Source organism: Perissodus microlepis, chromosome 20, assembly GCF_051167445.1.
Source record: "Perissodus microlepis isolate ML-2025 ecotype Zambia chromosome 20, ASM5116744v1, whole genome shotgun sequence".
NCBI lineage: Eukaryota > Metazoa > Chordata > Actinopteri > Cichliformes > Cichlidae > Perissodus > Perissodus microlepis.
The window spans coordinates 30,775,114-30,788,597 of NC_140480.1; the positions used below are offsets into that span (position 1 = coordinate 30,775,114).

General features: G+C 35.8%; 1 protein-coding gene across 1 annotated transcript; it reads left to right on the forward strand.

Annotated features, from left to right (window-relative positions):
• The first annotated feature begins 4,113 nt into the window (after nucleotides 1-4,113).
• sarnp (SAP domain containing ribonucleoprotein) lies at nucleotides 4,114-12,376 on the forward strand. The gene is made up of 11 exons (XM_084917879.1): nucleotides 4,114-4,212; nucleotides 5,943-6,042; nucleotides 7,689-7,732; nucleotides 7,834-7,904; nucleotides 8,170-8,221; nucleotides 8,476-8,549; nucleotides 9,041-9,075; nucleotides 10,418-10,443; nucleotides 10,545-10,613; nucleotides 11,374-11,460; nucleotides 11,573-12,376. The coding sequence occupies exons 1-11, from the start codon at nucleotides 4,180-4,182 to the stop codon at nucleotides 11,612-11,614; spliced, it is 633 nt and encodes a 210-aa protein (XP_084774005.1). The 5' UTR covers nucleotides 4,114-4,179; the 3' UTR covers nucleotides 11,615-12,376.
• The last annotated feature ends 1,108 nt before the right edge of the window (nucleotides 12,377-13,484 follow it).

The window sequence follows — 13,484 nt, forward strand, 5'->3', positions numbered from 1 at the left end:
CAACTTAATGATTCAACAGAGTTCAATACACCAGGAACAGACGAGGATCCTAACTGCATTCTGTTGGTCTTAAAATTAAGTATGAAAGCCCCTAAATCTCTCCAAAAGTCACCTGATCCATCTCTATTATGTATTGATTTACACTGAAATGCTGTCAAATCAAAATCATAATAAACTGAACATAAATAAATGCATTTTTAAAAATGCTCTCAATCTGTAGAAGTTATAACAGTTATATGCTTCACTGTGGCATTGAGATACACCATAATATCTGAAATGTTATGTAAAATGCACAATGGAGAGGGTTTTTTTTTTTTTTTTTACATTTTATTCTAACAATAGGTCACACACAATGCTAAGCGAGGCCTGCAGAAAGAAATGGGAGGAATGCAACCTTAATGAGGATTACTGAAGGGCTTGTGACTCCTTAAATTCATCCGGCTTTGTCCTTCCACCAACTTTAAAGTCACTCTGCTCAAAGTTTTATTGTCTCCGTATCATATGCCAAACGGCCACACGTTTTAAACCTCTTTTCAAACAATGTCCACATTCACAGCAAATCCTGATCAGACCTTTTTCATCTGCTGAACGTGAACCCTGTAACACCCCCCAGGCCTCATCTCCAACATGTACCGCCCCTTAGCATGAAAATAATGATAAAATAATGCAAAAATTTAAAGAAATAACAAAGTAGATTAGTCGTAGATTAAAAAGATTTCATTGATCAGCTGCTAAAATGTTACTAAGGGGTAATAACCACATTAATTAAAATTTAAAAAAATTTAAAGCTGTGATTCCAAACCCAGTATAACACACTAATCTAAACCAACTGATGTGGAGAAAAAAAATTATAATTTTGCTTCAGAGTTCTGTCTTTAGAGATTTTTTGATATTACTTAATGTACACCAGATTTCAAGACTGTTATACACACATTTCATTCAAGATGCAAACCCCCTCCTGAACACTGGAAATGAGGATGAAAAACCAACAAATAACCTCCTGCAAAACAAAACCTTGACTGGACCCTTAATTGTGTTTCTACAAGTTACATAAAATGGGATTGATGGTGGGATGTTGTTGCTATCTGCAAAAATCACAGATGAATATAAGACTGGACCAATCCTCTTATTTAACTGTAAGAAAATGAACCTTCACTTGTTGCTTTGGCTTTGAAGCTTTTATTTTACTTCCTGGTGTCAAAATTCAGTGTAAACTCTAAAACTGACCTTTTCTCCTTGATGTGACCTGGTTAGGAGGCTTTGCCACTCCAACATGAAGATCTTCTGTCACAGAGTCAGTTTAAGCCTGTCTCAAGTCGGCAGAGAAAGAAGGCGCACTATGGTGGACTAATGTTGCCTTTAATTCATCTCCATATTTGCTGTGGGAAGTTGCACTGGTTTGGGAGTGGTTTTGTGTGTCACATTTGCTGTGAGCCTGTGGCTGTGATGGGTTTGGATTGGATTAATTGAAGGCAGGTGTATTTGACTGCACTGATACTCTAGTCGACGAATAGCCCACACTACAAATGCTGCTTTGATATTTTGTCTCTCTGTGCAGGTGTGCCATATGGCCAGATCTAAGACGACTCTGTGCAGGCCAGGAGCTACTATAAGCCGCAGCCTGAAGGCAGAGTTGGGTTGCTGAGGCTGGAGTGATTACTGGCCTTCTACTTACTGGGTGGTGGGTCTTGGAGGACAACTGCTGATCCCTGTTAAAGTCGTTGACATGTAAAATGCAACTGACTTGAGGCACCGCTGACTCTGGCCTTGGATTGTGTGTTTTATCCATTTTGCAACTGCGACACTGGACTGTTTTATGCTTTCATTTTTTTGATCATTTTACTAATAAATTATCTATTAGAATTGTATTGGTTGTCATCTTTAGCCCATGGCTGAGGTGATTGGTCAGACCAAAATCTGTGTGTTACAGAAGGTGGGAAGATTTTTTTGTATTTCATGTCTTCACTGCTCAGTTTGGAGGTCTGGTCCAAGCAGAAATCATAATCCAAACAAGGCTTCAGTTTGTCTTCATGTGTAAATTTACACTTTTATTCCACCTACTTGTCACTTAACACACCGAAAACAGCATTTGTTGCTTTATTAAAGAAAAAAACATGAAGGGTATAAAGAAAAGAAATGTATAAATCAAACATGGTTTTTAAAATAAATTACTTAAATTTTTTTTAAAAAGCAACAAAATGCAGGTTGGAACAGTTAAGCAGTGAACAGAGACTGACTTTCTTAAAGACATTTTTGATTTGAGGACTGTCTCTTGCGTGCATTTGCAACACGGTGCCAGATGAGTTATGTTCGGTGCCTTGTTGCCTAGCAACAAGAATATGAACGTCTCAGTATCCACCTTCATCTTTTTGCATCTTTCCCGAAAGCCTGTTGGGCAATAAAATCAGCCACGAAGACCAAGAAACTGACAGAAAAATCAACACTTTTCATACGATGTAATAATAAGAATCTAGTGCCTCTGCTGATTTACAGTTTAAAGAGCCCCAGTCAGATGTCGGAGTAACAAAGTACAAATACCTTGTTACTGTAAGGAGAATTTTAAGGCATCTGTGCTTTGCTTGACTAGATTATGTTTCTGACAGCTTTTTACTTTTACTCCTTACGTTTTCAAAATAGGCTTGTTAGTTTTGGTTCAACACATTTGAGGGGAGATATTTTGACACTGCGAGCCTTCACACATCAAACATCTGAGCCTAAACTGTAACACGTGAAAGGCAATTCTGTTGGTGTATTAATCACCAGGAGATGTGGCATAAAAAACAGATGAAAGATGAAAAATATGACTTTGTGCCATAGTGAGGGTTTTTTATTTATTTATTTATTCTGACTAATAGTAAACTCAAATTTCATTTCTATCACCTTAACAAACATCACCAAACACACAAACTGTTTGTGTGCAGTTTGTCTCACAGTGTGTTGCTAGCTAAAGGTCCAGCTGCTGTATTTCACAGGGAGAGAAACAAAAGAGAGCTAACTTCACTCACAGATGGAGAAAGATAAGAAAGACAGGAGAGGAGAGGAAGAAGAGACGTTAGATTTAAAAGTAAGGATTCCTCATTTAAAGCTTACATGCAAGTCCTCATGTTTTTAAATCAACTATTGGGTCTGTACGTGTGACATTGTGTTTTTTTTATATTAAGAAACATGCTGCTAAACAAACCGAGGTAAACTAACTGTGTTATTTAAAGGTGACATGAAAATCCTCTGTAGATTAGTACAGGATCTGTACTGTTATGGATTTAAAGTAAAGAACAGTGTGTGACTGGTGCACAGTGGCTGTGGTTTCACAGTCAGTTAGGTTACATCAAGTTTAGCAGAGATGAATCTGAAGCTAAACTCATGATCCTGAGATTCATTCACTGAATTCCACCTTTATACCAACTTTATACTGTCTAATATAAAGACAGCATAAACAGTGTACTGTCAGTGTAGGGGATGGAAGTTAGCCAGGAGAACTTTTGAGACATCTGCTGACATCTTGTTGAATTCAGTTGTGTAAATCCACAAAGAGCAGGAGGTCAGCTGATCACAGCCTGTACACTATGAAAATCTAGTGGAACTCTCAGTGGCTAACCAATGAGCCTCTTTAGAGGCAAAGTCATCCTCTTCAGTGTAGGCAACAGAAAATAGAGCTGTTTTTATTTTCATATTTTTTTCTCTGCTGATGTTCTACTTAACCAGTTCAAGCTGAGTTACCTTCATTAGGATTAAAATTTAGACTGAAATCTCCTGCTTTGGATGTTAGTGTTCCTATCTACTAAAATTATATTAATATTACATTAATATAGCACAAGGTTCAGTTAGCTTTGCATTAAAATAGGTTTGAAGATTGGGGGCAGATTTGAGGGCAAAAGTGGGTCTAACCTGCTACTAAAAAGGTATCACTAATGAGTTGTATTTTGTTAGTTTTCAATTAAGTTTAATTCAGTTGTATGTATATAGTGCTAAATCACAGCAATAGCTGCCTCAAGGTGATTTATACCGTAAGGTATAAGACCCTGCACAACCATCACACCGTGGGCTCTGTACGTGCACACGCCTGCAGGGTGTCAGCCGCACCGGTAGGCGGCGCTGTAACAAACCGAGTGAGAGTGGAGGAGCTGAGAAGGAGAGCAACTCCGGTTTGATTGGAGGAAGTAAACACATCAACAAAGAAAGATGGCCGAAGTGATAGAGCTGCAGAAGCTTAAGGTTGGTCTTTCTCTAAAATATGCACTTTATAACCTGCATTTGGTCGGTTTTTAAAGATAAAGACAGCTTTTAACCAGAGTTAGATGCAGGACCCGAGGTCGGGGTTACGTTAATTAACCGTTTTGAAGAACAAAATGACGTCCGGCTGAGAAGGCGAACACCCGGCATGTGTTCAAAGAGCTAACGGCGGGCTAACGTTAGAATACATCGGCTAAGGAGAGAGAAAAAACATTAAATATGAAATTAATGTGAAATAACAAATACTGTCATATATATATACACAAAGTCACCTACTGTCTCTGTCCTTCTGTAAGAACGTTAACAGCAAGTTAATTTGGCCGAGGCTAGCCCAACATTAGCTTTTAAAAGTGCAGCTCAGTTTACTCGGTCTCTGACTTTACATCCACAAGTGTCCTAAAATGCTGCCGCCAGGCTATTTGCCCTGTGCAAACTTATATCAAATGCTCCACAGGCAGTTTAGGGTTATATTTTAAAAATGTATTTGACTCCATCTCGGGCCACACAACATAAAAATGAGCAGTATGTGTAAACTCTGTGTGTTTGTGGAGTTTATGTGTCCCCAAAGTGTTGGGAGATTCCCGAGTCACAGAAGCCGAAACATTGAACACGACTTACAACAAAGAAATAAAGTAAATTATTAGATAAATAAAATAGCTCACATCACACAAGGGGAGCGACAGGAAGAGGGGAAATGAAACTAAAGAGGCCAGTTAGTAAAAATATAATAAATGAACGAAGGTAAAGATTTTCTGTCTGAGTGTGGTCTGGGTCTGTTTGTTATCTGTGTCCACACATTTAGATGCTCTATGCGTCAGCTGATGGAGGAATCCAAATAGTGTATTTGATTCAAACTGGATTCAAACTCCAAGGGCAGTGATGGAAAACGATTATCTGACAACTAATGCAGAGTAGCTTCCAGGAAAAAAGAAAGAAAGAAAACATACCAGAGTGCATTACATTACATTAAATGTACTGAAAAGGTGCTAGAGGGAAAAAATTGATGGATAATTTGGTACTGAAATTTCTTTAAAAAGCAACCGATTTTGTTACCTAAATGGGCTTCTTATGTGATTTAATCCAATGAATTTCATGTGTGGTTGTTGTGTTTTCATATTTGTGTGCAGGCTGGAGACATCTATTTTTGACTATCCTAACTAATAGTTAGGGGCGTTTTCATTCTGTAGTTTTTCTGGGATTTTTTTTTTTTTTTTTAGAAGAAGAAGTTGTCACAGCAATTATTAACCTGCTGTTTGTGCAGGCAGTCATATACCTGTGATGCACCCCAGCCAAGACTTGTTTTCTACAACAGAACTGGTCTTGAGTCCCATCCCCCTAATGAAAGCAAGATCGGGCCACATAAAAAGGGTTATTCTACATCACTGACACGGAGAATGAAAATTACTCATTCCTCTTTATACTTCTTTAAAGTCTGCCTGAAGGGCACGTTCGTAGTAGCTGCACTGTAGGCTAGTTTCTCACAAAAAAATGACAGGTACACAAACGTCTGCACTAAGACTGATGCTCACCAACCGATGATGAAATATATCTTTTGCTGACCCTCACATATTCTTTGACCTGCAAATTTGTCACATCCACATAACAGAAGTAATAGTGGTCTCTGTACATAAATAGTAAATGGTCTGTGTTAGATGGATTAATGACCAAAAATGTCAGGTTTAAGTAAATGAACTCTGGTTTTTTATTTGTAGCTTGCTGAACTGAGGCAGGAATGCGATGCCCGAGGTTTGGAGACCAAGGGAAACAAAGGGGAGCTCATCGCCCGACTTCAGGCTTATCTGGAGGAACACGGTGAGGAACAATACCTTTCATACCGTCACTCATTTAACTCGCACGCTTGCACAAAACATTTCATTTACCTGCCTAAGTAAAGGGCTTAAAATCCACCAATGTGAGTCATTTATATCCGAAATTAGCTAGCTAAAACAGAGCTTGTTCATATTTGCTAGATTATCTTTATTCTTGTTGCCAACCCAACATTATACATGAATAATGCATGTATAATGATTTTGAATAAAAGAAATGGTGTAAAGTGTTGTAATAGTTAAACACAGAATCATAATTATCATACCTGATTTTGCTGATAGTTCATTCATTAATTGCTTAATAATAAACAGAGTATACGGTGAGCGATGCTCACCACAAAAGAATGTCTGACTTTTCAAATGTATGATTTAGTAAAAAAACAAAAAAGTTGTATTGCGTAAAAAAAAAGCGTTTTTCTGTGTTTGAATCAAAAAGGGATTATGTTAAAATGAATGCTCATGTGAGAAAGTGCTAAAGACAAATCTTATTGAAGTGGAATTACATGAATAAATGAAACATAAAGTGACTTGTATTCATACTTGACTGAAGGCTCATATATGGTGTAATTATTGACAAATTATTTTAAGTATAACATGGAAAAGAATCAAATGTAATGAAGTGATTTAAGTGAGGTAACTTTTTCTTAGTTAAAAATGGTTGAAAGGTCGAAGATGGAGAAGACGATAGGGTATGTCTGGATATCAGGTGATTATATATAAATGACAGCAATTCGGTGTCCAGATAGGAGGAGAGAGAGAGGGGGAGGCAAACAGCCAAGAGAGTATAAAAGAAGGCACATAGGAACATTCAGCGTGGTTTTTCCTCTAGTTCTTGCAATGAGCAGAACACATCATCTTAAAATTTGGTGCTGAGGGTCCACAGTTAGAAAGTGCAGCAAGTAATGCCATAGGAGCCACCACCACACGAACACTTTGAACCTACAAATTGGTTTCATGTTTTTTTTTTTCTCTGTTCATTTTTGCCGTATTACATTATAAATTCAAGAAGATTTGGACTTCGATTGTTTTCTACTGGACATGTTTCCTTACATTCTACCTTTACGGGAGGGAGAAGTGCATCTTCAGGCCTGCATGTTCCCGATCTCCTCTCCAATTGCTCCCCTTTCAAAGATTAGAACAAAATCAACATTAGCTCAGAGTGTGTTAATTAGATAAGTATAATTGAGGTGATTGATTGTTATTTTGTGATTCTTATTATTAGATTCTGCTTTTGCTTTGCTCCTGCTATATTGCTTTAAAAAATATCCTCCAATTAACATCTAAATTCCCTTTTTAGCACTTTGTGAAACAGTAAAAATCTGAGTATAGTTCATCCATCAGCTCCATTTGAACTCTGCATTGCCTGCTGAGTAATATTCATATGTTCAGTTTAGGGGTAGTTAAACAAAGAGCCGATTCACACTTCCTGTATTCGGGTGCTGGTCCCACAGATCAACAACCCCTGTAGGTGGTTACACGTGCATGTGATGGGTGTGACATAAATTGTTTCTACAGATGATGCGGATGCATTTTAAGTGTTTTCCATGTTTTGTTTTGTTTTTAAATATTCTGTAATTTATATATGTTCGTTCTTTTTTTCTTTCTTTATTTCTCCTGTTTTCTGAACAACAGAGGAAGATGTGGACGTAGATGATGTGCTTGCAGAGGATGCAGTGGTAATTTTTTACAATGTTTCCCACAATATGCTCTCTTTAAATCCCCCTCTCAGACTGTATTGTGGAGAAGTCATTTTTTTAAATGTATTTATTTATCTCAGGACTTCACTAAAGTTGAGAGTTCCAACGACGTAAAAGACGACAAGGATTCTGAAACGATCGAGCCTGAGCCGTAAGTTTATCTTCATTAAATTTACTTTTTTTTTGTTCCTTCAGCACTTATTGGCTGTGGACAATGTGACATTTGGGTCTCATTCAGTAATATCTGTGTAGAAATGTTCTTACTAAGCAAATAATAAGTATACATTACTCTCAGATTTATGAAGCATATGCACCAGCGATGTTTATCCTTACCATTTCTAGGTAGCCAGCAGAAACTAAAATTTGTGATTCGCGTCATCTTTTTGACGTTTGAAATTTTACTTTTTTACTTTCAGGCCTGCCGAGAAGAAGGTGGTGAAAATAACTCCTCCATTATCTGCCAGCGAGGTGTGTACAACCTGTTTGCATCCACCAATGACTTAAATGTGTCAGGTTAAATGTGAGTCAGAGGGGAATTTTAGCTCATAGCAAAGTTCAGTGGACTATTTTTAGGAGTATATGAACAAAACATATAGATTCATGAGCAAATGTATAGGTGTAAATGTAAGAGAGATTTCAATAGGAAGTATACAAAGTTTACAATTTAGACTTTACTTCATGTACAGCAGTAATGTCAGTTTTTTATCTAATTTGTTGAGCAGAGACTTCAGAAGAGAGCCGAACGTTTCAACCTGCCGGCATCATCTGAAAGCAAGAAGGCTATACGTGCAGCAAGGTGAGGCCTTACCTCAATTATTTCTTCTTTCAAAATAACAGTAGAATAACTGTGCTCGCTGCATTTGGCTTTTTGTCCGAGAACACAATGAATCAAATCTTTATCTCTTTATTGTATCTTTCCAATGTTTCATTCCTACTTTATTTTATTTCAGGAGCATTTTTTATGTGATCTTATTTTTCCTCGTAGGCTCTTTGAAATTGTAGTTTTTTGATGTTTTGTCTTTTTGAGTTATTTCAATTTGTTTATCATTTTATGCTATATTTATTTTATTGACATTTTTTGTATCAATAAAATGTGATAACTTAAAAATAGCATAGTTTATGCAACTCCTCCCTGAGTTAGCAATCACTTAGATGAACCAAACATCATCATACATGACAGAAATGATGGTCATGACTTCTCGAGTAGCACCCATGTAGCTCATGAAGCAGATTTATGTTTCAGTAAATCTGTGTTAAAACTGAAACATGTGTTCTCCTATATTCTAGGTTTGGCTTACCTGCTACTTCAAGTCCCTCTCCAGGTCTGTTGTCACTCTTTACTAAACAAATGTTTTTTTTTATAAGAAATGTATCGATAAAGGCTAAGGACTGACTTCGTAGGCATTTGTCAAAATATGTTTGTTTTTTTTTGTTTTTTTTTTAATTTAATCTTTGTATTTTATTCATAATTTATTTCTTTTATATGATGACGTTACAAAATGTTTTATTTTCTAATTCTACTATAGAGAAGAAACATAAGCCTTTGTAAACCTTTATACATGCCTGTATTATTGTAGTGCAATAATAATAATACCATGATAGCACTAACTTATACTACTGCTAGAAAAAATCAATTTTTTATAAAAGAAGAATTTTATAATTAATGTTATTTGTTATAAATGAATTCCGTCAAGAAGAATTTAAAATTTCCCAGAATTCATCAAAACTATCAACTAAATTTAAAACAGTTGTACCAGTTTAAACCACAAGATGGGGCAATGAGTCTGTTTCACCTTTAATTAAATACAACGCATTAGTGATGGCTCATGTAAAATACATTAACATATCATATGAAAAATATTTTCTGTAACATTGTGGGGTTTTTTTGTGTATCTGCTTGATTTAAATGAGCAGATCATCTCCTTCATGTCAGCTTCTCTCACACCTCCAAATAGCTTTCAGTAGCTTATTTTGAAATCGTTCTATGGAGGTCTCATTCTGACCACTTGATTTGTGCCTCTGCTCTACACACTGGAGTGGTTGAAGAACTCACAGTGCAGAAGCAGCATGAAAAGTGAAAAATATCAAGTAATATGCAGAGCAAGACAGATTAAATCACAGAGCAGTTAAATTGGTCAGAAAGGAACTTCCATGGCGCAATCTAAAAATAACAGTTATGCTGAAAGCCATGTGGACATGTTTGAGAAGATGATGTTCAACTGGAGATCAGCCAATCAGGTTTTTTGGGAATTTTTTTTCCCCCATGAGATGTTACCTAGAACTTTTTGATCATTTCATACTCATATGTAGCCTGTGGAGAGCGATGAGTGCAGATATGGTGAACAATACTACCTTTTTAAATGTATTTCTGTATGTAACTAATTTAAAGATAAATGGAAAATACTTTTTTTTTCTGGGAAATTGTTACTGCAGTAGTTTTCATTTAAAGTGAGACTTCATGTTCAGCCAATAAAAGTTGATAGTGCTAAACTAAAATTGCTAAACATAGATTTAATCAGTTGTAATCAGCCACATCCAACCCCTTAACAACAATATTAGTAGTATTAGTATTAGTAGTAGTCTTATTACACTACTACTAATACAAGTATTTCAGTGTTTATTATGGTTTTTCTCACAGTTTTCTACTTTCTGTCTTTCAAACAGGTGTCGTTGTAAACAGTAAAGCTGCGGTAAGTGTCAAAGTAAAAAAAAAAATTCAGATCATTTATTTCTTTATTGCTCCATCTGACTCAAAAAGGACGCTGAATCATCATGTTTGTCTCTGTTAAAGGTGAACGTCGATCAGCTGAAGAAGAGGGCAGAAAGATTTGGCATGAACGTCTCATCTATTTCTCAAAAGGTGAGCTCTAGTGTTTTTTTTGTGTGGTGTATAAACTAATGAATCAGGGTTCATGCTGGACATTAAAAAGCCTGAAATTAAAATTAATAAATCAAAATAAAAAATTCCTGTAAAGTTTACTCTATGTATTTATTTTGCAGATGATCTGTTTAAAATTGGAAGAAAATTGTCGTCATTATATTTGGGACACCACAAAACAAACGATAGCGTGATATGAAATGATAGACGTTTTCATATATGTCATTATATCGAACAGCCCTAATAGTACTTGTTTTTTCTTTGTTTATTAACCCTCTTTAACCTCCTAGGACCTGACGTCCACATATGTGAACATCACATTTTGGGTTGTCTAGACCAAATTACTAAATTTTGCTCTACAAGGGCCTGATATCCACTTACGAGAACATTATGCTGGCACTGTTCTATCAAAATTTAAAACAAATGTCCTCTTATGTGGATCTCATTTTTCTCAGAAACAAAAATCGGGTAAAAAAAGAAAGAAAAAATCAGATAATTCTTTGTTTTTACAGTCATCTGGTCTGAATCAGCCCAAATAGCAAAGAGAAATTAAAAAGAGTTCGAGTCTTAGGAGGTTAAATGTTGTTCTGATTCTTTTTTTCTTTTTTCCTTGTCTTTATTGTTTGCCCTTGTATTTAGTTTTTGTTTACTTTTCCTTGAGAATCTGTGCTAATGTTAAGTAATACTATATATTACGAAATAATTTATAGCTAAAGCATTAATATTATACTGACTTTTTCAGATTGAGGAGGATGAGAAGCTTAAGAAGAGGAAGGAGCGGTTTGGAGTCCTAACAAGCGCGGGCTCAGTTGGTGGAGACGACGTCGAGGTACGATTTTGGTTTTGTGTGATTCATATTTCATCACAATGCTATGTAATTTAACACACAGTGAATGAAATAAAGAGGCTGATTAATCTTTTCTTTCTTTTTGTCTCTGCAGGCAAAGAAGATGAAACGTGCGGAAAGATTTGGAAAAGTGTAAATAAAGTGTGAAGTAGGGTTTTTTGTTGTTGTTTTTTTTAAGGGTTTTTTGTGACTGTACATCAGAGATTCCTGAGGATGAGAACCGGAATAGGCTAAAATCAAAAGTACAATTAAATGCAGCTGTATCATTTAAGGTAGTTGAAAAGCACATATTTGGATTTTTTTGTAATGACAGAATTGAAGGGGTGCAAACAGGAGCTTGTAAACAACGCAGAAGTTTCTCAGTTTTAAGATTTTTGCTCATCGTTTCAACTGCATTACAGTCCATTTTTCTAATGTGTATCAAGCAAATACAGCAACAAGCAGCTACTTTACAGTAAAAGATGGTTAATTACTTGTCATATAATCTTAAGACAAACTGCTCAGTGAAATCAATAAAATCATTTTACACATGAAACCATCAACGAGGTTGAAATGTTTTGTTCTGAAGCCGTTGCGTAAAGTTTTCCATTAGTGAAAGAAAAAAATTGATGCTTTTTATATAAACATGTTTTTGTAGACTGTTCCAGTTATGATGAAACCTGTTATGGAAGTGATAACCGATTGAAACATCTAGTAGTTTACAGTAGAAATAGGAAAAGGAAGATTACTGACTGTAATTTGTTCTCACTGTGTGTTTAACTGTACTTTTGATTGATCAGATAGTCTGATTGTTTTTTTTTTTGGAGGGGGGCGGGGGCATCACTGATACACTGCTTCAGTTATCTGTCCATTTTATAACATTTTGTGATTTTAAAATAAATTGTTTTCAATTTTTTGATACCTGCGTCCTTGTCTCATCACTGTTTTTACTGGAGTTTGATCATCAGTGTGGACCATTTTAGTACTAAAGAACACATTCTGTCGAAGTGTAGTTTGTATTTTCCTCAGTTGTTTATTATCTTTAAATATGGCTGGAGTTGTGTGTTCATATTTCTCTCCAAGTGTGTGAACATTAAGAAATTTTATTTTTGACCCAGAGTCAGGCCAGTTAGAGACCCCAGTTAGAAGTTGTATGATTGAAAGGTTTATCTACATATTTCACAGAGATAACAGAACAAGGCAAATGTGTATCTGGAGTATTGATTCAAATGACAAAGAGCTTTGCGAGTGTAATTACCCCCTGGTGGGCACTGATGAAGCACAGGGATTGGAGTCAGATAGCTTCACCAAAGGGGGGTGCCTGACACACATCGTAGAAAGCAGCCGACAGTCCTTGTCTGAGTGCTAAACGCACGGGCGATATAAAGTATTTAATTTCAATTTTGCTAAAGTAAAACATTTGTGAGTTTTGGTTGCACTATAAAATGCAAGTAATAATAATTTACCATAACCTTTCAAGTAAGAATTACAGGAGCAGTTTGAGTTTCTCTTCAGTTTTTCCTGTTTTAACATTTTGTATGCTTTCCTATTTCAAGCACATTCTGCTGCTGCTTTACAGGGAATATTTTTTTCACCTAACATTAAGTGATTAGTCATATTACAGTCTAAAAACAGACTATGTAGATATCTTACAAATGAAACAGTCATTCTGAGCTGGTTTTAATGTAAAACAGCTCCAGAGAGGTTTAATTATCAAAGGATCAATTCTTTACTCATTAAAAGTTTGGTTTCAGTGAAGTTTGGGTCATTTTTACCCTTTATTTTCTTTCTTCCCATAACATCAAACAATGTTATGATAGGGAAAATGGTTTAAAACATCTAGCTTACAATTGATGCAGTATGACGAAATAATATTTCTGTCCCATTTTGATAAAATGTTGCTGCAGTAACACATTCTAGAGTTTTTAGCTGTACTGTAAAACCTCAAATAACAACATAAACACTGTCTGAAAAACAAAAGCAGTAAAGCGGTTGTAACAGGAATGACGAAAAATCAATACCAGATG